This window comes from Aquarana catesbeiana, linkage group LG09 (assembly GCF_042186555.1).
Source record: "Aquarana catesbeiana isolate 2022-GZ linkage group LG09, ASM4218655v1, whole genome shotgun sequence".
Lineage (NCBI taxonomy): Eukaryota > Metazoa > Chordata > Amphibia > Anura > Ranidae > Aquarana > Aquarana catesbeiana.
The window spans coordinates 214,529,037-214,553,080 of record NC_133332.1 but is presented as its reverse complement, the minus strand read 5'-3'; the positions used below and the strand labels follow the sequence as shown (position 1 = coordinate 214,553,080).

Here is a 24,044-nt window from a genome sequence, read left to right as displayed (position 1 = left end):
TAGTTCACCAGACACTGAATACAAGAGGGTGGCTGCACCCTGAAGAGACAACATAGTTAGAAGTGTTCTCCATTATCTTTCTTCTAGTTTGGAGTATCCCAAGGCTCACCCGCACCCTACCCAACTTTTACCAGCAAATAAACTACAAAAAGACATGCACTGCCAGTATTCTGAGTTGAGTGACTGTGAACTGCTGTGTGCCTGGATGCCATGTGTCTCACACTGAATGGAACCTGAAATAATACAGCCAGCTCAGTCTGGGATCTGTGCTACAAAAATGACTAGGCACCCAAAACACTGGAAGTAATCATCTTACCGTAATGATGAAAGGGACGGTGTTTATCATTTCCAGAATGAAAGATATTCGGAAGATCTGTTCCCATATATTCCCCTGCGGGTTTAAAAGACAAACAATCAGGATCCACTTGCAGTGAAATGTGTGCATAGAACACAGGTAAATGCATATGCAGGTGTGGGCGTTGCTCTCTTTTCTTTCCAGCGTAAACCAGCAATGATCAGCGCAATACACCAGTGTGAACTGTTCTCATTCACATACCTTCGTTTTTACAGGTCCTTCCATTGGAATGCATTGGAAAAAATGTGGCAATGCATCTGGCATGAATGGACCCTTAAAGCGGTATTAAACCCAAAACAAAATATTTAACCACTTAAGGACCGGAAGGATTTGCCCCCTTAATGACCAGGCCATTTTTTGCGATACCGCACTGCGTCGTTTTAACTGACAATTGCGCAGTCATGCAACATTGTACCCAGATAAAATTGACTTCCTATTTTGCCCACAAATAGAGCTTTCTTTTGGTGGTATTTCATCACCTCTGCGGTTTTTATTTTTTGCGCTATAAACAAAAAAAAAAAATGACAATTTTGAAAAAAAAAAACAAATATTTTTAACTTTTTGATATAATTATTATCCCAAATTAAAAAAAACAAAAACATTTCTTCATCAGTTTAAGCCAATATGTATTCTTGTACATATTTTTGGCAAAAGAAAATCAAAATAAGAGTATATTGATTGGTTTGCGCAAAAGTTATAGCGTCTACAAAATAGGGGATAGATTTATGGCATTTTTGTTATTTATTTATTTTTTACTAGTATTAGTAGTAGCAAATAGCCACTTATTATTGTATAAATGTCACTGCTAGGGAAGGGGTTAACACTAGGGGGCAATCAAGAGGTCAAGTGTGTCCTAGGGAGGGGTTTCTAACTATGGGGGAATGTACTGACTGGAGGAGGCTAGAGATCACGGTTTCTGATCACTAGGAACAGCAGATCTCTCTCTACTTCCCTTTCAGAACAGTGATCTGTCTGTTTACATTAACAGATACCCGTTTTGACTCTCTGAGAAGCAATCGCGGGCGGATATCGTGGCCGCCAGCCACGCGCATCGGCTCTGGCATCTCAATGCGGGCGCATGTGCGCCCCCTATTGCTCTTAAAGCAGCTGACGTACACCTACCGCAATTCACGCAGCCGTGCCAACCTGCCGCAGTATAATGTCGGCGGCTGGACGGCAAGAGGTTAATATACTGCAGCTTACCAATTCTTAAATGTTGTGGCTGCATTCGTTTTCTTTTTTTAGGCATTCTTTCCTTTATTTCACCTGGTGATCCTGCCAGTAAGTCTGTTATTTTTCAACAGAACAAGCTGTCCTGCAGGTGTAGCAGATAGGGGGTTGAGACAAACCATTTACCACTGACAGGGATGCTCACAATGATCAGTTTTTATTGATTTATGTAAATCCTTTATCCCAAAAGGTAAAAAAAAAAACACTGTTGCTGTAATTGCTTTTAACCACTTTAAAGGGACACTTCACCCAAAAGGGGAAGTTCCGCTTGTTTGCATCCTCCCCCCCCCTCCTCTTTAACAATTGGCACTTGGGGGGGGGGTACCCAGTTTGATTGCCACATTCGAGCGGAAGTTTGACCCCCCCTTCCCCCACAGCTTTCTGAGGCACATCACAGGTCCCAGAAGACTTGGGACCATTCTCAGAGCGGAGCATGGCTCACACATGCACAGTGGGAAACTGGCTGTGAAGTTCCTTCAAATATTTTTTCTAGCACTTTTATTGCTATCACAGGGAATGTAAACATCCCTTGTGATAGAAATAAGAAGTGACAGGTCCTCTTCATTGAGACATCTAGGGTCTATTAGACCCCAGATCTCTCCTCTGCCCTGACAGCATCTGATTAAACCAAGATCAGTTTGAGCAGATCATTTTTCCAAGCCAAAAAGGGCTTGTTTACATTCAGCAGAAACCGGAAGTGACAAAATACATGCCGCTTCTGGTTTCTAAAACCCTATATTGTCAAAAGTATTGGGACACCTGCCTTTACACACACACACACATGAACTTTAATGACATCCCAGTCTTAGTCCACAGGGGTCAATATTGAGTTGGCCCACCCTTTGCAGTTATAACTGCTTCAACTCTTCTGAGAAGGCTGTCCACAAGGTTTAGGAGTGTGTCTATGGGAATGTTTGACCATTCTTCCAGAAGCGCATTTGTGAGGTCAGGCACTGATGTGGACGAGAAGGCCTGGCTCACAGTCTCCGCTCTAATTCATTCCAAATGTGTTCTATTGGGTTCAGGTCAGGACTCTGTGAAGGTCAGTCAAGTTCCTCCACCCCAAACTTGTTAATTCATGTCTTTATGGACCTTGCGTTGTGCACTGGATTATGGTGTGGGGTTGTTTTTCAGGGATTGGGCTTGGTCCCTTCGTCCCAGTGAAGGGAATACCTCCAATAACAATAGACCCCCATCCAGCAACAATAGATCTTCCAGTAGCCAGAAATAATGTTGCATCAGAGCTGGAGGTGCCAGACCTAGGTTCCCCCGCATTCCCGCTGAAGAAAGCCCTGTTTATAAGTGATCACTTTCCCTCTGTTCTCAGCGATTTAATGAGCTCAGAGAGCTGGGGGAGGAGAAATAGCAGCACACTGATTGTTTTAGCTGTGCTGCGGGAAGGGGGGGGCAGGACAAGTCTGATCACTGAAAAGGGGGGAAAATTGAGTTTTTGCCCATTCCTCAGCAGCCAGTCCTTACATCAGTCACTGTCCCCCATTGTTCATGACTTAAAGCGGGGGTTCACCCACACCGCCAAAAAAAAAAAATATTAAAAGCCAGCAGCTACAAATACTGCAGCTGCTGACTTTTAATACATGGCCACTTACCTGTCCCAGGGTCCAGCGATGTCGGCAGGGGACGCAGAGAACCCGCTCGGTTCTCGGCAGCTGCCGCCGCCATCCTAGGTGAGGGAATCAGAAAGTGAAGCGTTGCGGCTTCACTTCCCGGTTCCCTACTGCGCATGCGCGAATTGTGCTGCGCGTCCCTAGTGGTCCCCGCTCTCTCCTGGGAGCTGTGTGTTCCCAGCAGACAGCACGGTCGGGACGGGAAGAGGCATAGACTCCCATGGGAGTCTATGCCGGAAGTGGGTGCAAATACCTGTCTTAGACAGGTATCTGCACCCCCCTCCCCCTTGAAAGGTGCCAAATGTGACACCGGAGGGGGGGAGGGTTCCGAAAAGTGGAAGTTCCATTTTTGTGTGGAACTCCGCTTTAACTCACCCTAGGAGCGAAGACTTCCATATTCTGCACCTGAAATTATTTCCCCATGTCATCACCACCTCCTGGCTTATGCTTGAATGTTGTCCTAGGTAAATGCTTTTGCCTTAACTACCTTCAGAGCTGCTGTGATTGATCACATTTTTATCAAAACTGGAGTTTAATCATTTTACCTTATAGCTGAGATAGATTAGAAGCATTGTCTCCAAGAAGCTGATGATAGCCACAGTGACCTGAGAAAAAAAGAACATTGGAAATATTTCATGGAAATCTAATACAAATTTTATATATCTATACACAGTCACACATTGTCATCATCATTATTACACCCAGTCATTCACATTTAGTCCCTGCACCAGAGGAGCTTACAATTTAATGTCTCCACGACAGTCATACACTATTATTATTATTACGCATTAGCTTTTACATCATTCACAATGCTGTACAAAGGATTCTAATCCCCTCTGCAATAAAGGAGCTTTTAAATTCCCACCAGGATCACACACTGATTATTATAATTATATTTTTACATATATATATATATATATATATATATATATATATATATATATACATATATATATATATATATATATATATATATATATAGTGCCTTGAAAAAATATTCATACCCCTCATACGCCACATTTTGTCATGTTACCACCAAAAACATAAATGTATTTTATTGGGATTTTATGTAATAGACCAACACAAAGTGGCACATAATTGTGAGGTGGAAGGAAAATGATAAATGGTTTTCAACATTTTTTACAAATAAATATCTGAAAATTGTGGCGTGTATTTTCTAATCAGCTTTGCACATCTAGAGAGTGACATTTTTGCCCATTCTTCTTTGCAAAATAACTCAAGCTCTGTCACATTGGATGGAGAGTGTCTGTGAACAGCAATTTTCAAGTCTTGCTACAGATTCTCCATTGGATTTACGTCTGGACTTTGACTGGGCCATTCTACCACATGAATATGCTTTGATCTAAACCATTCCATTGTAACTCTGGCTGTATGTTTAGGGTCGTTGTCCTGCTGGAAGGTGAACCTCTTTTGCAGACTCTTATGCCCCGTACACACGGTCGGACATTGATCGGACATTCCGACAACAAAATCCTAGGATTTTTTCCGACGGATGTTGGCTCAAACTTGTCTTGCATACACACAGTCACACAAAGTTGTTGGAAAATCCGATCGTTCTAAACGCGGTGACGTAAAACACGGTACGTCGGGACTATAAACGGGGCAGTGGCCAATAGCTTTCATCTCTTTATTTATTCTGATCATGCGTGGCACTTTGTCCGTCGGTTTTGTGTACACACGATCGGAATTTCCGCCAACAGATTTTGTTGTCGGAAAATTTTATATCCTGCTCTCAAACTTTGTGTGTCGGAAAATCCGATGGAAAATGTGTGATGGAGCCTACACACGGTCAGAATTTCCGAAAACAAGGTCCTATCACACATTTTCCATCGGAAAATCCGACCGTGTGTACGGGGCATTACAGGTTTTCTTCTAAGGTTGCCCTGTATTTGGCTCCATCTATCTTCCCATCAGCTCTGACCAGCTTTCCTGTCCCTGCTGAAGAAAAGCATCCCTACAACATGATGCTGCCACCACCATGTTTCACGGTGGGGATGGTGTGTTCTGGGTGATGTGCAGTGTTAGTTTTTAGCCACACATAGCGTTTTGCTTTTAGGCCAAAAAGTTAAATTTTGGTCTCATCTGACCAGAGCACCTTCTTCCACATGTTTGCTGTGTCCCCCACATGGCCTCTCGCAAACTGCAAACGAGACTTCTTATGGCTTTCTTACAACAATGGCTTTCCTCTTGCCACTCTTCCATAAAAGCCAGATTTGTGGAGTACACAACTAATAGTTGCCCTGTGGACAGATTCTCCCACCTGCTGTGGATCTCTGCAGTTACCATGGGCCTCTTGGCTGCTTCTCTGATTAATGCTCTCCTTGCCCGGCCTGTCAGTTTAAGTGGACGGCCATGTCTTGGTAGGTTTGCAGTTGTGCTATACTCTTTGAGTTGTTCAAAGCTTGGGATATTTTTTCATAACCCAAGCCTGCTTTACACTTCTCCACAACTTTATCCCTGACCTGTCTGGTGTGTTTCTTGGCCTTCATGATGCTGTTTGTTCACTAAGGTTCTCTAACAAATCTCTGAGTACTTCACAGAACAGCTGTATTTATATTGAGATTAAATTACACACAGGAAGACTCTATTTACTAATTAGGTGACTTCTGAAGGCAATTAGTTCCACTAGATTTTAGTTAGAGGTATCAGAGTAAAAGGGGGCTGAATACAAATGCACGCCACACTTTTCAGATATTTATTTGTAAAAAAGATTTGGAAAACCATTTATCATTTCCCTTCCACTTCACAATTATGTGCCACTTTGTGTTGGTCGATCACATAAAATTCCAATAAAATACATTTACGTTTTTGGATGTAACATGACAAAATGGGGAAAATTTCAAGGGGTGTGAATACTTTTTCAAAGCACTGTAGCTCTGACATACTCCACAGTGCTGCATAAAGAAAGCTGAATCATTTACACAATTATACATTACCATCACCACCACAACCCAACAGATTGACTAGGGCCAAAATATTCGGAATTCAGCCTATTCAATTTCCTTAAAGTGGGAGTAAACTCCCTTGGTTGATTTTTACTTTTAGGTAAGCCTATAATAAGGCTTACCTATAGGTACAGTGAATATCTCCTAAACATGCACGGTTTAGGAGATACCAAGTTTACTTGTGAATGGGTCACCGGCAGTGGCGTCGCTAGGGGGTGGCTACTGGGGCTATAGCCTTGAATCTGGGGCCCATGGCCCCGAGTCTGTAGGGCGCCTGCCCTCAGTGCCAGTCAGCTGTAGCCTAGATAGAGATCCTGAAGCCAGTAGCAACAGCAGCAGGAGCTGGATTTCTCTTTGCATCCGGCCGGCGTGGCTCCACCCACTAGTCTGGTGCCTGGCCTGCATAGTCACCCTGTGATTATGCCTGAGGGCAGAAGCGGGAGAACGGCCGTGGCTTGGGCAAACTAAGTAAGGTGCTGCTGGAAATCTCTCTCTCTCCTTTTTTTTTCAGAGTCTGCATACCCCTGGTGTAAAGGGGGGGGGCTCTCTGGGAAACCTGAAGTAAGGTGGGGCTCTCTGGGGACCCTAATGTAAGGGGAGGCTCTCTGGGGTCCCTGGTGTAAGTGGGGGCTCTCTGGGGACCCCGATGTAAGAGGAGGCTCTCTGGGGACCCTGGTGTAAGTGGAGGCTCTCTGGGCACCCTGGTGTAAGTGGAGGCTCTCTGGGAACCCTGGTGTAAGTGGAGGCTCTCTGGGGACCCTGGTGTAAGTGGAGGCTCTCTGAGGACCCTGGTGTAAGTGGAGGCTCTCTGGGGACTCTGATGTAATAGGAGGCTCTCTGGGGACCCTGATGTAAGAGGAGCCTCTCTGGGGACCTTGATGTAAGGGGGGGGGCTCTCTGGGGACCATGATGTAAGGGGGGGGCTTTCTGGGGACACAGATGAAAGAGTGGGGTCACTGGAGTCCCTGATGTGTGTGTGTGTGTGTGTATATATATATATATATATATATATATATATATATATATATATATATATTACATGCGTATGACCACCCAAGCGTATGACTTTCTTTACTTCGCTGCTAGCCCCAGATCTTTTGTAGCCCTAGCAACACCCCTGGTCCCCAACACATCGGCTCTGAAGGAATGGACACCCGTTCCTTCAGAGTCCTGTGCCATGAATAGCGGCTCCAGTGTGCATGCGTGGGAGTGACATCATCAGACGGCCAGAGGACGCGAACCCGGGTGAAGATGGTAGCCCTGTCAGCGGTGACAGTGCATCGCTGGAGGGCTTAGTTTTAGGGTAAGTTTCACAAATGCAATGCATACTACCCTGTTTCCCCAAAAATAAGACCTAGCGTGATTGTCAGTGATGGCTGCAATATAAGCCCTACCCCCCAAATATGCCCTAATCTGTTTCCCCGAAAATAAGCCCTAGCCTGAAAATAAGACCTACAAGGACTTTAACTAGGGCTTATTTGGGGGGTAGGGCATATATCGCAGCCATCACCGACAATCACGCTAGGTCCTATTTTCGGGGAAACAGGGTAGCACATTCTTACTTTACCTTGCAGCTTTAAAAGAAAAAACAAAGCATGGCATTACCACTTTAAGCTGGCCATAGATTTTCAAATCAAAGTTCTTCGAACACCGGTACCAAATTTTTCAGTACTTTAAATGACTTGAAAATTTAATTTCCTTTTAACGTTTGATTTTGGAATGAGGGAATCAAATGAATGTTCTTAAAATGAAAAATTTCATGCACAATTCTTCTAGGTCACAGGTGTCAAACACAAGGCTCGCGGGCCGAATCCGGACCTCCAGGCCATTTCATGTGGCCCTCACACCTCTCCTGCAGCTACAGGAGAGCTCCAGCCCTCCTCTAGTCCTCCTCCAGACCCCTACTTTCTGCTTTCAAGCAATGCATTCAGCCTCTTCCCAGCAGCAGCATAAGGAAAAGGGGTGCACTGTGATGTTAGGGAGAGGAGGGGACTCAACTTCTGATGGTGGGGTGGTTCTTGACATCTAATGTAAGGGGAGGGGATGCGCTGGACATCTAATCTTACAGATACAACCGGCCCTTTTGAGGACAACCATAATGCTGATGCGGCCCATGATGAAATTGAGTTTGACACCCCTGTTCTAGGTCATGGCCAGGTTTATTTTTTAAAGTGGCACTGAAGTAAGATTGCCCTAGATGGATGCAAAGGAATAGCTAATGATGACAATACATGTTATAGATTATAAATAAGCTTTTAAAAACAATAAAAGAAAGTAAAGGGTGTACAGCATACGGAACGGTTTATGTTGTCGTGTCCCTGTTACATTAAGTGGATAACAAATCTTCAGAGTACAGGTTACAATTCACATTTCTCCTTCCACCTGAAGAGGGCACTAGAGGCACACGTGAGCACATGGTGAAGCACTATGTATGTATTATAAATGACTACACTGTATAATATTATTTTAAATAGCACACCTGTAAACAGGAATCAGAATAGTATTTTTTTATTTACTTATTTAGCCTTTCATTTACTGACAATTTTCTCATGGGTTTACCTATTTGTAAATGTGCTTTCTATCTTATTTTCACCATATTTTGACAAGCCAACACTAACCTAATTTTGTGTTTGTCAAACATCCTGTCGGTAATTAACATTATTCTGCACAAACCCGACACCTCCATCTTCACCAAGGTAGGGCCCCTTTTAGCGCAGTACTAAGAATTTGTGCTGAACCAGGATGCCCACTCTCTAGACTTGCTGGCCTTTGAGATCCAACAGTTGAGCTGTTTTAGTTGAAAGCTTAAACTTTTTTTTTTTTTTTTTTTTAAGTTTTAGATAAAGTAGCAGGATATGATTAATACCCCTGCCAGGATTGTCTGTCATTTTTGTTGTTGTAAGGGATTCATTTATTCTTTACACAAATACAGATACACAAAAGGAAGTAAGATGAAACTTCCCAAAGTGACAGGAAATCCCCTCTTATGTAGAACAGGTGTCCCTATTTCCCTTCATAGTCCTGTTCCAGTGACAACTGTAAAATGTTGGATTCTTCACCACCTTCTGTTCCAGTGTCAATATACAGGTTAAATCACCCCAGAGAGGACACAAACACAATAAAATTATGACAAAGGTTTGACCCTTTTGCTGCCACCAGCGTAAGTCATACGTCGGCAGAGGGGGGCAGCAGCAAGGTGGGGAGGGGGTTTACATACACTCCCAGTGGCTGCAAGAATGCGTGTAAATATGACAAGCCAATTGTAAGCTTTCAGATAGAAGTGATCCAGCTATATCCTAATAAATATGCACCCCTAAATGCCCCCCCACATATATCCTGGGCTTTAATAGACCCCTGATGTCTCATTAATGAGAACCTGTCACATTGTACAATATTTGCTATAACATAGGGGGCTATTGGCCCCCTGTGATAGCAATGAAGTTAATTTAAAAAAAAACTAGTAAAAGATTAAAAGGTATACCAAAACACCAAAAATGTGCCCCCCCCTTCTCACATGTACACTTACATACATACATAACCCCCCATCAAATCATTCCCCGCAGCTATTACCTTTTGTACCACCACCCCCTCCCTTTAGAATGTAAGCTCTATGAGCAGGGCCCTCCTGTCTCTTCTGTATTGAACTGTACTGTAATTGTGCCGCCCCACCTCTACATTGTAAAGCGCTGCGTAAACTGTCGGTGCTATATAAATCGTGTATAATAATAATAATAATAATAATCACACACGTGGGGGGCACCTATTTACAAAAACCTCAATTGAATTAGACATGTTACACATCGCCGCACATGCCGATATGAGAGCAAAAGTTCTAGGACCATTGTTCATGGTTAACACTAAACTGCTGATCTGTAATAGTTTTTTAAAATGTCTCCTATGGAAAATGTTGGGTAAGTGCAATTTTAAGGCTTGACATGTTTAGCATCTACTTACTTAGCAAAACCACATCTTTTATGTTTTACAAAAAAATTCGGTAATTTATTGCAATTGTTTGCACTAACATTAACTTTATTGTATTTCTAAACTTAAAATGTATCCCTTCATAAATCATGTGGCATAAAAAACTGGAACTACAGCCATTTTATTCCCCAGGGTCTCTGCGTTGGGAAAATATGTTCTATCTGGGGGTTTTAACTAAAATTCAGGCCTAAAATTATTATTTAACATGTGTACAAGAAACACAAAAGCAGCTCTGGCAGCAGAATACTTAAACCTTTCCCTACTCTATCCAGGACAGTCACATTTCTCTTTGCTTTGTGATCAGTTCCCAATAGAATGGACCCCACTTACTTGGATGGCCCAGAGTGGCGGTTGGCGGTCCACCCAAATTATTGGATCCCTGTCGGAAAACATGACACATTAATAGACGACCATTAACAGGGAAATAATAAAGAGAACATATGATAATACAAATATGGACCCCCCATGCACCCCCCACTCCTGACTTGCTTTTAAAAGTAACATTTCTGGGGCTGTCATCCTCATCCTTTCTTTATGCAGTAAGTAACTGGCTAGGAATAGGTATATGTACTTCATGCATCCTATGATTTCACTTGCTGCATGCTTCCTACAGTTCAGCAACATAGTAGTAAGGAAGACAGCCCTGTAATTTTCACCATTCAAAATTATGTTAGCTATGGCCGTCTCCATATATAAACCTTGTCAGATTTTCTTTTAAGGTCTTTTGCTGTCTGAAATATTACTAGGCAATAGCTGACGTGTCTGTGAATCCTACTTTACACTCACCAATTGATACCATTTGGATACCCTTTGGTTGTATAGTTCTGCTTGTCACAACTCCAACTGTAGAAAAATGAAGAAAAAGGTGGATTAAAAGATAAATAGGAAGTAGATTACAATCTAATGCAAAATTAAATTGTTCCCTTTTTTGTACCCTCTGCCAACACTCCTCCCCTGAATAAAGTTGTAGGCTTTAATGCAAACCTTATTGAATATCTTCTTCATTAATAATCTCCATTATTGCACCCAGTGTCTTTCCTGCACTGAAGTGTGACTTACAATTAAACGGAACGCACAGAGTACAGACATTGTGGCATAAATAGATCAACAGAACTGAGCACAGCTTTCCATGTGCACCCTGTGGATCTTTACACAATGCTGGAGGACTACTGTACCTTCCACTAGCCAACGCTTCTCTCTTGGAATATTCTGTACAGCTGGAGGACTCTGCTTCTTCCACTTATTGTCATATATATGGCATATATTCTTATGACCCTTGTTACCCAGGGCAGTATAGTATGTATAGCAGAATATCTGCGCTAAACCCCAGAAAAATATTTATATATAAAGAAACTGTTGCTGCATCTAAAAAAAACAAACAATAAAAATGCGCAACCAAAAAACAAAAAACTCTGTGTGCTGTGATTAAGTAAAAACAATATTATGCATTATAGTCCATAAAGTGCTTTAGTCGATGCAAACAACAAAGACGGACTTTTCAGGAGAACAAACGATGTTTCTGTTCATCAAAAAAGTAAGGCAAAACAGCGCCACTTAGCAGATCTGATGGATCTCAAATGATATAAATCTATCATCTGAGATCCATCAGATCTGGTAAGCGGCGCTGTTTTGCCTTACTTTTTTGATGAACAGAAACATCGTCCTGAAAAGTCCATCTTTGTTGTTTGCATTGACTAAAGCACTTTATGGACTATAATGCATAATATTGTTTTTACTTAATCACAGCACACGTTCGCATTGTTCACATGTTTTTTCACATATGCAGAGTTTTTTGGTTGCGCATTTTTATTTGTTGTATGTACCCAGGGCAGTAAACAACTGAACATTTGACCAATTAACATTTTTCTTGTTGGTACTATTACACAGGTACTGTTTCTTTCTCGAACATCACGGGACACAGAGCCACAGTAATTACTGATGGGTTATATAGGTATCACTGGTGATTGGACACTGGCACACCCTATCAGGAAGTTCAACCCCCTATATAATCCCTCCCCCTTGCAGGGATACCTCAGTTTTTACGCCAGTGTCTTAGGTGATGGACGTGTAAAGAGGTCCTGTGCTGAGCTCCAAAGGGAATATCCTAAGATCCTATACTGGGGCAAGCCAGGCGAACCGGATCCATTCAAAGTGTCTTTTCATGGCCGAATTGAATGGTACCCGGGCCTCGTGTCCGAAGAAACGAGGTTTTACCCGTAATGCTTCTCTTTTTAGAGAGCTGGACCCCGCAGATCAGAAAATGGCTTTAAACTTCCTAATTTCTGGCGAGGTGCTTTACGGCCCCAGAACTGTTGGATCCCCCTACTGATGGGGGCCCCAGTCTCTGACGGTTTTTTCAAACGGAGCCCACCGTGAGAGGTGAAGATTGGGTCTGTGTAAACAGCACCCTGCGGCTGGATAAGGTAAGAGGAGATTCCACAGAATTTTTGAGTTCTAGTGGCTTTTCTCCTTTAAGGTAAATGCATGCTATGCCTATTGTGACCACCGGGGGCTGCCAAGAGCACAAACCTACACATGCTGAATGTCTGTCTCAGGTGTTGTAATCGCTGTGTATGTCCCAGCGTATCAAGCAGGCTGCAAGCAGGTAAGGTGGATGGGGGGATTTCTCATGTTTGAATGTTCCCCCCCAGGCTAGAGAGGGGCCACAGGGGTCTAGAAAGTGGTTATACCACCCGGGCTCTGTGGCCTAATGGCCACCATCTCTGAAGATAGCCGTTTAGGCAAATCTTGTTACCAGTCTCCCTCCTTCCCCCCCCCCATCCCCAGCCTTTTCTCCAGAGCATGACAGGAGAGTCGGCAGTGCGGGAAGCGCTTGTTTTTTTCAAAACTCGAGGGGGGGGGGCGGTAGAGGAGGGGGCGGGATGTCAGCACAGAGTGTTTAGACTCCCACTCAGGCCAGCTGCAGGCTATTAAAGGCATTCTGTACAGGTGCACTCAGCCTTCTGAGAGACACAGAGCTGACGGTCGCATGTAAGGTGGGACACAGGCATTCTCCTAGGCAGCATTTACTGAAGTAACACCAGACTGAGCATTGGGTAGCAAGGCTTTTAGCCAGACTACATCGCTCAGCGGACAGTGTTCATTTGTATACCTCACACCTTGTTGCTTTGCACTATGGGTAGAAGAGGTTCAAGCACCCCAGGAACCAGAGACACTAGGGGATCTCGTTCAGGTTCTGAGGGCCCCCTGTCGGCAGCATCCTTCCCCCCTAAAGATGGGCCAGGGACGGCTAGCCAGGGAGAGCCATCGGGGTCAGGGGCTACACCTGCTTCTGGCACTTCAGCCCCTGTATATATTACACAAGAGTTTTTTTCCTCAACCATTAATGGTCTAGAGGAAAGATTAATGGCCGTGATTACGTCTTCACTCAGTGGAAGAAAACGCACTAGGCTTTCCTCTGTTCCCCAAGACCCTCAGACAGAGGAGCTCTGGGATAAAGGAGATGAATCCCTTTCAGAGGATCGGGATGGGATGGATGATTCCTCTTCGGAGGATTCAGGTGGAGAGGGACCCTCTGCGACTTCCCAAGAGGAGAAAGTCTTAGTGCAGATCCTCACTGGATTGGTCCGCTCCACATTTAAGTTGCCCATACCTGAAACTGCTAAAGAATCCTCTTCTGCTTTGGGGTCACTGAAACATTTCCAAGCAGCACATGCTTTTCCTGTTCATACTTTACTTGAAAAGCTTATTTATTCTGAGTGGGATCACCCAGACAAACGTTTTTTTCCACCGAGAAAGTTTTCAACACTTTATCCGATGGAAGAAAAGTTTATTAAAATGTGGGGAATTCCGGCTATTGATGCCGCCATTTCCTCAATAAATAATAGCCTGACTTGTCCTGTAGACAATGCTCAGATGCTCAGGGATCCTGTAGATAAAAGGATGGAATCCCTATTGAAGGATGTTTTCTCCTTAGCAGGATCAGTGGCCCAACCTGCAATAGCAGCGATTGGAGTCTGTCAATACTTAAGAGACCATGTTAAGCAGGTCATCAAAGTATTACCTGAACAGCAGGCCCAGGGGTTTGCTAACCTTCCAGCGGCCTTATGCTTTGTGGTTGACGCCATTAGAGATTCTATCGTGCAAACCTCCCGTCTTTCACTGGGGTTGGTGCATATACGTAGAATCCTATGGTTGAAAAATTGGTCAGCCGAAGCACCATGTAAGAAGCTACTGGCTGGGTTTCCATTTCGTGGTACAAGGTTGTTTGGAGAGGACTTGGATAACTATATCAAGAGAATCTCTTGTGGGAAAAGCACTCTCTTACCTGTCAAGAAGAAGAGTAAGCGTCCCTCTTTCAAACGGACTCTTTCCCCAGCGCCGGGGGCTTCAGCCTCCAGGCAGTCTCGACGGCCGCCTCCATCGGGGTCCAGAGACAAGAGTCAACCCCAGGGACAAAAGAAGTCCTGGGGAAAGAAGCCTACTAGGCAAAACACTAAGACCTCTGCATGAGGGGGCGCCCCCGCTCACTCGAGTGGGGGGAAGACTGCGACAATTCTCAGAGCTCTGGCAGGAGGACTTCCAGGACAGATGGGTAGTCTCCACGGTAACCTTAGGGTACAAGCTGGAGTTTCAGGAATTCCCTTCTCCTCGGTTCCTCAGATCAAATGTTCCCAGAGACCCAGAGAAGAAGCAGTCGCTCCTTCTAGCGTTAGAGCGACTTTTGTCGCAGGAGGTCATTATGATAGTTCCCGCAAAGGACCAGGGATTGGGCTTCTATTCCAACCTTTTTACGGTCCAAAAGCCAAATGGGGATGTCAGGCCCATTTTGGACTTAAGGGATCTGAACCGATTCCTAAGGATTCAATCCTTCCGCATGGAATCAATTCGAACAGTAGTTCCCACCCTGCAGGGAGGAGAATTTCTGGCATCAATAGACATCAGAGATGCATATCTGCATGTGCCCATTTTTCCTGCTCATCAGAAGTTTCTGCGCTTCGAGGTAGGAGGGCGCCATTTCCAGTTTATGGCTCTGCCCTTTGGGATAGCCACTGCACCTCGAGTGTTCACAAAGATCTTGGCTCCTCCTCTGGCCAGATTAAGGGCTCAGGGTATAGCTGTCATAGCATACCTAGACGACCTGCTCTTGATAGACCGGTCGGTAGCCTCTTTGAATGGAAACTTGAGGACCACGGTCAGGTATCTAGAACACCTGGGTTGGATCCTCAACTTAGAAAAGTCTTTCCTAAAACCAGTAAGAAGACTGGAATATTTAGGTCTGATTATAGATACAAGCCAGGAGAAAATATTTCTACCCCAGGCAAAGATCACTGCTTTGAGAGAGCTGATTCTGACAGTAAGGACCAAGAAGGGTCCCTCAGTCCGCCTTTGTATGAGGCTACTAGGGAAGATGGTGTCTTCATTCGAAGCAGTTCCCTATGCTCAGTTTCACTCAAGAATGCTGCAACACAGTATTCTGTCGACCTGGAACAAGAAGGTTCAGGCATTAGACTTTCCGATGCACCTGTCGCATGCGGTGCGTCAGAGCCTCAATTGGTGGCTCATACCTGAAAACCTGCAGAAGGGGAAATCCTTTCTACCGGTTACCTGGACGGTGGTAACAACAGATGCCAGTCTGTCAGGTTGGGGAGCAGTTCTGGAACAAGCTGCGGTCCAAGGAGTATGGTCCAAGACAGAGAGGACCTTACCCATCAACATTCTGGAGATCCGGGCGATACATCTAGCTCTAAAAGCCTGGACTATCAGGCTACAGGGTTGTCCGGTCAGGATCCAGTCCGACAATGCCACAGCAGTGGCTTATGTCAATCATCAGGGAGGCACCCGGAGCCGAGCTGCTCAAAAAGAGGTGAACCAGATCTTAGTCTGGGCAGAGATGCATGTGCCATGCATATCGGCAGTTTTCATCCCGGGAATAGAGAATTGGCAGGCGGACTATCTAAGTCGCCAGCAGTTACTTCCAGGGGAATGGTCTCTGCATCCCGACGTCTTTTGGGCCATATGCCAAAGATGGGGGGTTCCAGATGTAGATCTCTTTGCATCCCGATTCAACAAAAAGATAGACAGATTTGTGGCAAGGACAAAAGATCCTCTTGCATGCGGGACGGATGCGTTGGTGATTCCGTGGCATCGGTTCTCACTGATTTACGCATTCCCGCCTATTCTGCTACTACCACGACTCCTTCGCAGGATCAGGCAGGAAAGGAAGTCGGTACTTCTGGTGGCCCCCGCTTGGCCCAGAAGGACTTGGTATGCAGAAATAGTAAGGATGACGGTAGGTTCCCCGTGGACACTACCGGAACGCCCAGACCTGTTATCTCAAGGTCCAGTGTTCCATCCTGCCTTACAAACGATAAATTTGACGGTTTGGCTATTGAGACCCACGTTCTGAAGAGTCGTGGGCTCTCAGGTCCTGTCATATCTACCTTGATTAATGCAAGGAAGCCAGCTTCCAGGATGATTTATCATAGAGTCTGGAAAGCTTATATAACCTGGTGTGAATCCAGAGGTTGGCATCCCAGGAAATATGTCATAGGTAGAATCCTTGATTTTCTACAGATGGGATTAGAGATGAAGCTGGCCTTGAGTACCATCAAGGGCCAGGTCTCTGCTTTATCAGTATTATTTCAGCGGCCACTTGCTTCGCATTCTTTGGTCCGAAACTTTATGCAGGGGGTGATGCGTCTTAATCCTCCGGTTAAAGCGCCCCTAAACCCCTGGGACTTGAATTTGGTCCTGGCTGTGTTACAGAAACGGCCTTTTGAACCAATAAGTCAGATTCCTTTGGTCTTGTTGACAAGGAAATTAATTTTTCTGGTGGCCATCTCTTCTGCTAGAAGAGTATCAGAATTAGCAGCTCTTTCCTGTAAGGAGCCTTATTTGATTATACACAAGGATAGAGTGGTACTACGCCCTCATCCTAGTTTTTTACCGAAGGTGGTTTCTGATTTTCATTTAAACCAAGACATTGTTCTACCTTCCTTTTTTCCAGATCCCTGTTCTCCGGAAGAGAGATCTCTACATTCGTTGGATGTAGTAAGAGCAGTTAAGGCCTATCTAGGGGCAACTACTCAGATCCGCAAGACGGATGTTTTGTTTGTGCTGCCAGAGGGTCCCAATAGAGGACAGGCAGCGTCAAAAGCTACCATTTCTAAATGGATTCGACAGTTGATCATTCAAGCTTACGGTTTGAAACAGAAGATTCCTCCGTTTCAGATCAGGGCACATTCCACAAGGGCTATTGGTGCTTCTTGGGCAGTGCATCACCGGGCCTCTATGGCTCAAATCTGCAAGGCCGCAACCTGGTCTTCAGTTCATACATTCACCAGATTCTATCAGGTGGATGTGAGAAGGCATGAGGATATCGCCTTTGGGCGTAGTGTGCTGCAGGCAGCAGTACAGGGTCCTCAGGTCTGATTGCACCCTACTTGGTCGTGGTTCCCCCCCCTCAGATAGCATTGCTCTGGGACATCCCATCAGTAATTACTGTGGCTCTGTGTCCCGTGATGTTCGAGAAAGAAAATAGGATTTTTTAAAACAGCTTACCTGTAAAATCCTTTTCTTTCGAAGGACATCACGGGACACAGAGGTCCCACCCATCTTCTAATACACTATATTGCTTGGCTACAAAACTGAGGTATCCCTGCAAGGGGGAGGGATTATATAGGGGGTTGAACTTCCTGATAGGGTGTGCCAGTGTCCAATCACCAGTGATACCTATATAACCCATCAGTAATTACTGTGGCTCTGTGTCCCGTGATGTCCTTCGAAAGAAAAGGATTTTACAGGTAAGCTGTTTTAAAAAATCCTATTTTTCCTGTTGAGTAGAGTCAGCATAGGAGTAGTCGGCTAACTCTATCAATATTGATGACCTCCCTTTTAATGTGTAAATGTACCTTGTCTATGCATGTCATGTACATCAGGTATATATATATATATATATATATATATATATATATACATACATACATACATACACACACAGGGCTCAAAATTTCAAGTCCTGAGCTACTAGCCAGGCCTCAAGGGTTACTCGCCACCAGTTGCCCCACCCAACCCCGCCCCACAACACACCCCACAACACGCCCCACCCTGCCCCTAAACACGCCCTCATAAATTATCTCATTAAATGACACTTACATTTTTTTGCAGAATTAGGTTATAAAAATAAATATTAACAACAACAACAACTTTATCCGTGCCCACCAATACAAGCTGCCTGTGCCCACCAATGCAGCCTGTGCCCACCAATGCAGTCTGTGCCCACCATCCGGCCTGTGTTCACCATGCACCATGCAACCTGTGTCCACCATGCAGCCTGTGTCCACCATGCAGCCTGTGTCCACCATGCAGCCTGTGTCCACCATTCAGCCTGTGTCCACCATTCAGCCTGTGTCCACCATGCAGCCTGTGTCCACCATGCAGCCTGTGTGCACCATGCAGCCTGTGTCCACCATGCAGCCTGTGTCCACCATCCACCATGCAGCCTGTGCCCACCATGCAGCCTGTGCCCACCATCGACCATGCAGCCTGTGCCCACCATCCACCATGCAGCCTGTGCCCACCATGCAGCCTACCTGTGCAGGGGAGGAGAGGAACTGTAGAGTGGCCTGGATGTTCAGAGCACAGCACAAGGAACACAGCGATAACAGCTTTCATTTCAATTTCTGTGTTCCCGTCGCTCAACGTCATATACAGCCCTGCCCCCTGGCCGGGGAACTTTAATTGACAGATCACCCGTCCCGGGATTGGACGTGTGATCTGTGTATCAAAGTCCTGGGACCAGGAGGAGGGGCTGTATCTGACAGCAAGCGGCGGGGAACACGGCAATGTGAAATGAAAGCTGTTATCGCTGTGTTCCCTGTGCTGCGCTCTGAACATCCAGGCCGCTCTCTCTCTCCAATCCGTGATCGCTGGGAGAAGGACTCCCTTTCCACCCAGGCTGCTGGCGTTTGCCGGCCCCCCCCCCCCCCCGCTCCAGGCAGCCCTTCCTCACCAGCCCTCAAAATGCACTCGCAAAATGCGAACAGGCGAGTGCAATTTTTGAGGGCTGTACACATATATATATATATATATATATATATATATATATATATATACACACTATATTACCAAAAGTATTGGGACGCTAAACCCAACCCCTGAAAAATAACACCACACCACAAATTCCCCTCCACCAAATGATTTGGACCAGTGCACAAAGCAAGGTCCATAAAGATATGGATGAGTGAGTTTGGGGTGGAGGAACTTGACTGGCCTGCACAGAATCCTGATCTCAACCTGATAGAACGCCTTTGGGATGAATTAGAGTGGAGAATGCGAGCCAGGCCTTCTCATCCATAATCTGTGCCTGACCTCACAAATGCGTTTCTGGAAGAATGATTAAACATTCCCATAGACCCACTCCTAAACCTTGTGGACAGCCTTCTCAGAAGAGTTGAAGCTGTTATAGCTAGAAAGGGTGAAAAGTGTGTATATATATATATATATATATATATATATATATATATATATACTCACTGGCCACTTAATCTAGATATCAAAGATCCTCTCAAAAAGTCATTAATACTGATGTATTCCAAGCAAATTTCTGGTCTATCCTGGCTGACAATAACGTCTGGCACCCAGGGAGAGTTGATGAGGAATCAGATATTTACAGGCATGCACTGTTTAAATCCTTATATTATCGAGTTAGTGGGTGATATAGGAGGATTAGAATAAATTATGTAAATGGTAAAACTATATAGAAAATATCTTGTAAAAACATTTTTAGAAGTGACATCAACTCTGAAATATTAAGTAGATCTGTAGGAAATATAACCTGGACCCATTATTCCTGTAAGATAATTTAAAATAATTAAATATATCTGAGAATAGTATACCTGCTAACATTTATCTTCATAATGTTTTTGCAGAACCCTCTGCAAGTCACAAATCAGGCTTACAGTGGGAGGATCTGTGCTGTGAATCAGTCATGCTTTATTGCATTGAGCAAAGTTGCTAGACTGACATGTTTCAAACACTGAGAGATGGAGGGAAAACATTTAGGCAGCTTTTATCACACAAGGTGAGGAATGTGAAGCACTGGATGAAGGGAATTAAAAATATTTTTGCAGGTAAGACAAATGTATATTTTAATTGTTCATTTCGTTGTTTGGAGTTCTCCTTAAGGTTTAATTTGGAGCCAGATGATTCTATTCTTAGAAAAGATACAATGGCAGGTTGCTGGTCTTGGCCATGTAAGAAACAATATATCAGTAAAGTAAGAATGTTCAGAGAGTGGTGACATATAACTGTGAAATATATAACGGTGACGGCATTCCTGTAATTTAGAGAACGGTGTTGTCACTCCTGTAGATTATAGGTTATATCTAGAGAACTGTGACGTCACACCTGTAAATTATAGGTTATATCTAGAAAAGGGTGTCGTCACCCCTGTAAATTATAGGTTATATCTAGAGAACTGTGACGTCACTCCTGTAGATTATAGGTTATATCTAGAGAAGGGTGTCATCACCCCTGTAAATTATAGGTTATATCCACAGAACGGTGTTGTCACTCCTGTAGATTATAGGTTATATCTAGAGAACGGTGTCGTCACCCCTGTAAATTAAAGGTTATATCTAGAGAACTGTGACGTCACACCTGTAGATTATAGGTTATATCTACAGAACGGTGTTGTCACTCCTGTAGATTATAGGTTATATCTAGAGAACGGTGTCTTCACCCCTGTAAATTATAGGTTATATCTAGAGAACTGTAACATCACACCTGTAAATTATAAATGATATCTAGAGAGCAGTGCTGTTACTCCTGTAATTTATGTTATATCTATAGAATTGTGAGGTCACTCCTGTATATTATAAGTTCTATAGAGAGAGCAGTGTCATCACTCTTTTAAATGATGAGTTATATTTATAAAACTGTGACGTTACTATATACTATACTATATACTATACTATATGTTATATCTAGAGAGCAGTATTGTCACTCTTGTAAATTATAAGTTATATCTAGAGAATGGTGACGTCACTCCTGTATATTATAAGTTAAGTTTAGAGAGCAGTGTCGTCACTCCTGTACATTATAAGTTATATCTAGAGAGCAGTGCCCTTACTCCAGTACATTTTGCGTTATATGTAGAGAGCAGTGCCCTTACTCCAGTACATTTTGCGTTATATCTAGAGAGCAGTGACATCACTTCTGTGGAATACATCTTGTATCTAGAGAAGACAGAGTAATAGCAGTTTTCGTTCTGCAGAATTTATATTTGGAAAGCAGTAATCCAGTGACTTACCAGCCGATCCCTTGCGTTGGGTCATCCAGTAATACTCGCACAATGTACAGAAGACAGGACAGGAGTTTGAGGGAAAAGTTGAAAAGACGGATTCTAAGGCCTGAAAGAGAACACAGATCAGATTGTCATCCTGTCATACTGGAGACCATATTCACTACATCTTTTTACTTTGGAGGAGAGAGCTGTCACTGTACTAATGCATATTATTAATATTTATAATAAATGAAGGTCCAGATAGACTGTCAGAGCCGGCTCCAGTGTACACCGGGCCATGCAATATCAGCATTTGGGAAGAAGCGGGTAAAGCCAATATGTGGACAGCTCAGGCTCCTGTCTGCCTGATGATGAAGACTGTTCTCGCAGCAAATCCATTGGAAAACAATTAGAATAAAATGTTGTGTATACGGCTCAGATTAATCAAATCACATTGACTGATTCAGAATGCAGTCAGTAAAATATTCAGGAAAAATTAAGGATAAATGAGGATTTAGCTCAGGATCGAGGTATACGATGTCTGGGACTTCATTGAGAAAAATAATGTGTATGTAGCTCTTGGCACCCATGTCACAGCTGTATAAAAATAATTGCTGTGCTATAATGTTGCTTTTACCACCACTGGCTGATATGACAAATCATACAAAGCTTCTCCCAGAAAGAGTTAAAGTATAGTAGGGATTCTATTCAGTTATTTCAGGCCTCAGCCTATTAACTTCTATCAAAAAGCTGTTGAAGGTCTGAGCCCCTGAGTTCACCCATGCTGAGCGAGAATGATTGTGGATACCCATTTGGTTCCATCTGCATTGTGGCACCTAATTACTAGTCCATTTTAGCACAGCCACTCTTGTCATGGAAGTTATTGAGCTGATGGCTGTTGATAGCCTGAACAGCTCTCCTCAGTTGTAAAAGAAGAATTATTTTCTGAAAAATCCCTTTGAATACTAACTCTTCATTTTAACCGTGGGCGCATGTTTAAGGACCCAGCACTCTCATATATTCAATATTTTCAATAATTTAACCATGACAGCCGAAAGAGTTGGCACAAAATTCCCAGCAGTGACCCCAGACACGGCTTCCTGACGTTCTCGACCACTTTCTTTGTTGTTAAGTAGGTCAGTGTAATGTTGTTCTTTTCTCTCTTGCGAAGGTTCTAATCTTTCAACCACGCAGAAAACACAAGCGAGGACAATAAAGCAACCCCGGCACCACTGTCTGTAAACTATTACAGCCTTTCAGAGCGTCGCGTAATTCATTTGTGAGATACATGATTACCTTGAACTGAAGGTTAGGAAAGACGGTGAGTGAAAAGATGTATTATGTAAAAATATCAAAAACAAACATAATAAATTCATTCTTCGCAGGACTCTACATTATCATAAGGGATTTTACTGTGCCTTCGCATCAGCCAGCATTGTTAAGGAGGAATAAATGTTTTCTTTGTAATTTTTGTTTTATACATAAAACTTTGTATAAATTTAAATCTATTATCTTTTCTTTCCAACCCAGCCATCCTCAAACTCATCCTAATAAGCTTTTTTCCTCCTTTACCTTGTGAAGCCAGACATACTTGTCTAATTCCACTTCCACGCTCCAGGTCCCTCACCGCTGCCAGTTCTGGGTGCAGGAGGCGAATCCACCAGTGCAAAAGAGCCCAAGATGATCCCTACAGTTCCCCTGTCATGACGTCAGGCCTCTTTTGGATACTGAGAGCACCCCGCTGATAGACATCCAATAGAACCAAGCACACACAGACATGGATACGGACATGGGCCCAGGCAGAAAGTAAACAGCACAGGAGAAGACTGTGGTGTGAAAACAATTGTTTTCTATGTGCCCTAGCAGTGACTTGTGTTTATTCAGTCCAAAAAAATACAAGGGGGTGATGAGTATTGAGCCTTAGCCAGAAAAAATTGATCTAGGAAGCTGTAAATTGCAGGGCCAATTGGTCTATATTCAATGGTGCAAAAATCAACTAAATGAGATTTTAACTTATCTTTCTTTTTCAGGTCCAAAGTGGACATGGCAGCACCTCCAGAAAAAATCAATGTGGAAGAGTATAGGACCATAATCAAGTTCCAAGGGAAAGGTGCGCAGCAGATCCTTGAAGAAATGTCATAAACTTTGGGTGACAGAGGCCCTTCATATGCAACAGATAAACGTTGGATTGTCGAATATCAGCCAAAAGTACTGCTACATATCTGGGAATATAACGTGAGAGAGTTGGTGCCATTATTCACAACGATTTGGAAATGAGAAAGCTTACAGCAAAGTGGATCCCAAAAATGTTTAACATTTGCAGGCACAGAGACAGAAACAGGCCTTCCACAGGGTTTCTAACTTTCAACACTGAAATGGCCAGTTTTAAAATTGACACTCCAACCTTTAACTGTTGCATATGAAGGACCACTGTCACCCAAAGTTTGTGACATTTCATCATGGATCTGCTTCTCACCTTTCCCTTATGGTCCTATGCTCTTCCATATTGAATTTTTCTGGAGGTGCTGCCATGTTCAATTTGGACCTGAAAAAGAAAAATAAGTTAAAATCATATGTAGTTGATTTTTTGCACAATTGAATATAGACATTTTTTTCTGGGTAAGGCTCAATACTCATCA

General features: G+C 43.7%; 1 protein-coding gene across 7 annotated transcripts in view; it reads right to left on the bottom strand.

The window, feature by feature from the left end:
• KCNT1 (potassium sodium-activated channel subfamily T member 1) overlaps positions 1-24,044 on the bottom strand; it is a 587,173-nt gene that overhangs the window by 141,605 nt on the left and 421,524 nt on the right. For all 7 annotated transcript variants that reach the window (XR_012236041.1, XM_073599682.1, XM_073599683.1 and 4 more), the window contains 5 exons: positions 21,433-21,532; positions 10,944-11,000; positions 10,488-10,536; positions 3,756-3,815; positions 317-391 (listed from right to left, as the gene is read on the bottom strand). Coding sequence is in view for 6 of the 7 variants with exons in the window: in XM_073599682.1 (XP_073455783.1) it covers positions 317-391; positions 3,756-3,815; positions 10,488-10,536; positions 10,944-11,000; positions 21,433-21,532 (341 nt within the window). In the remaining variant the exon portion in view is untranslated. The remainder of the gene's footprint in view (positions 1-316; positions 392-3,755; positions 3,816-10,487; positions 10,537-10,943; positions 11,001-21,432; positions 21,533-24,044) is intronic.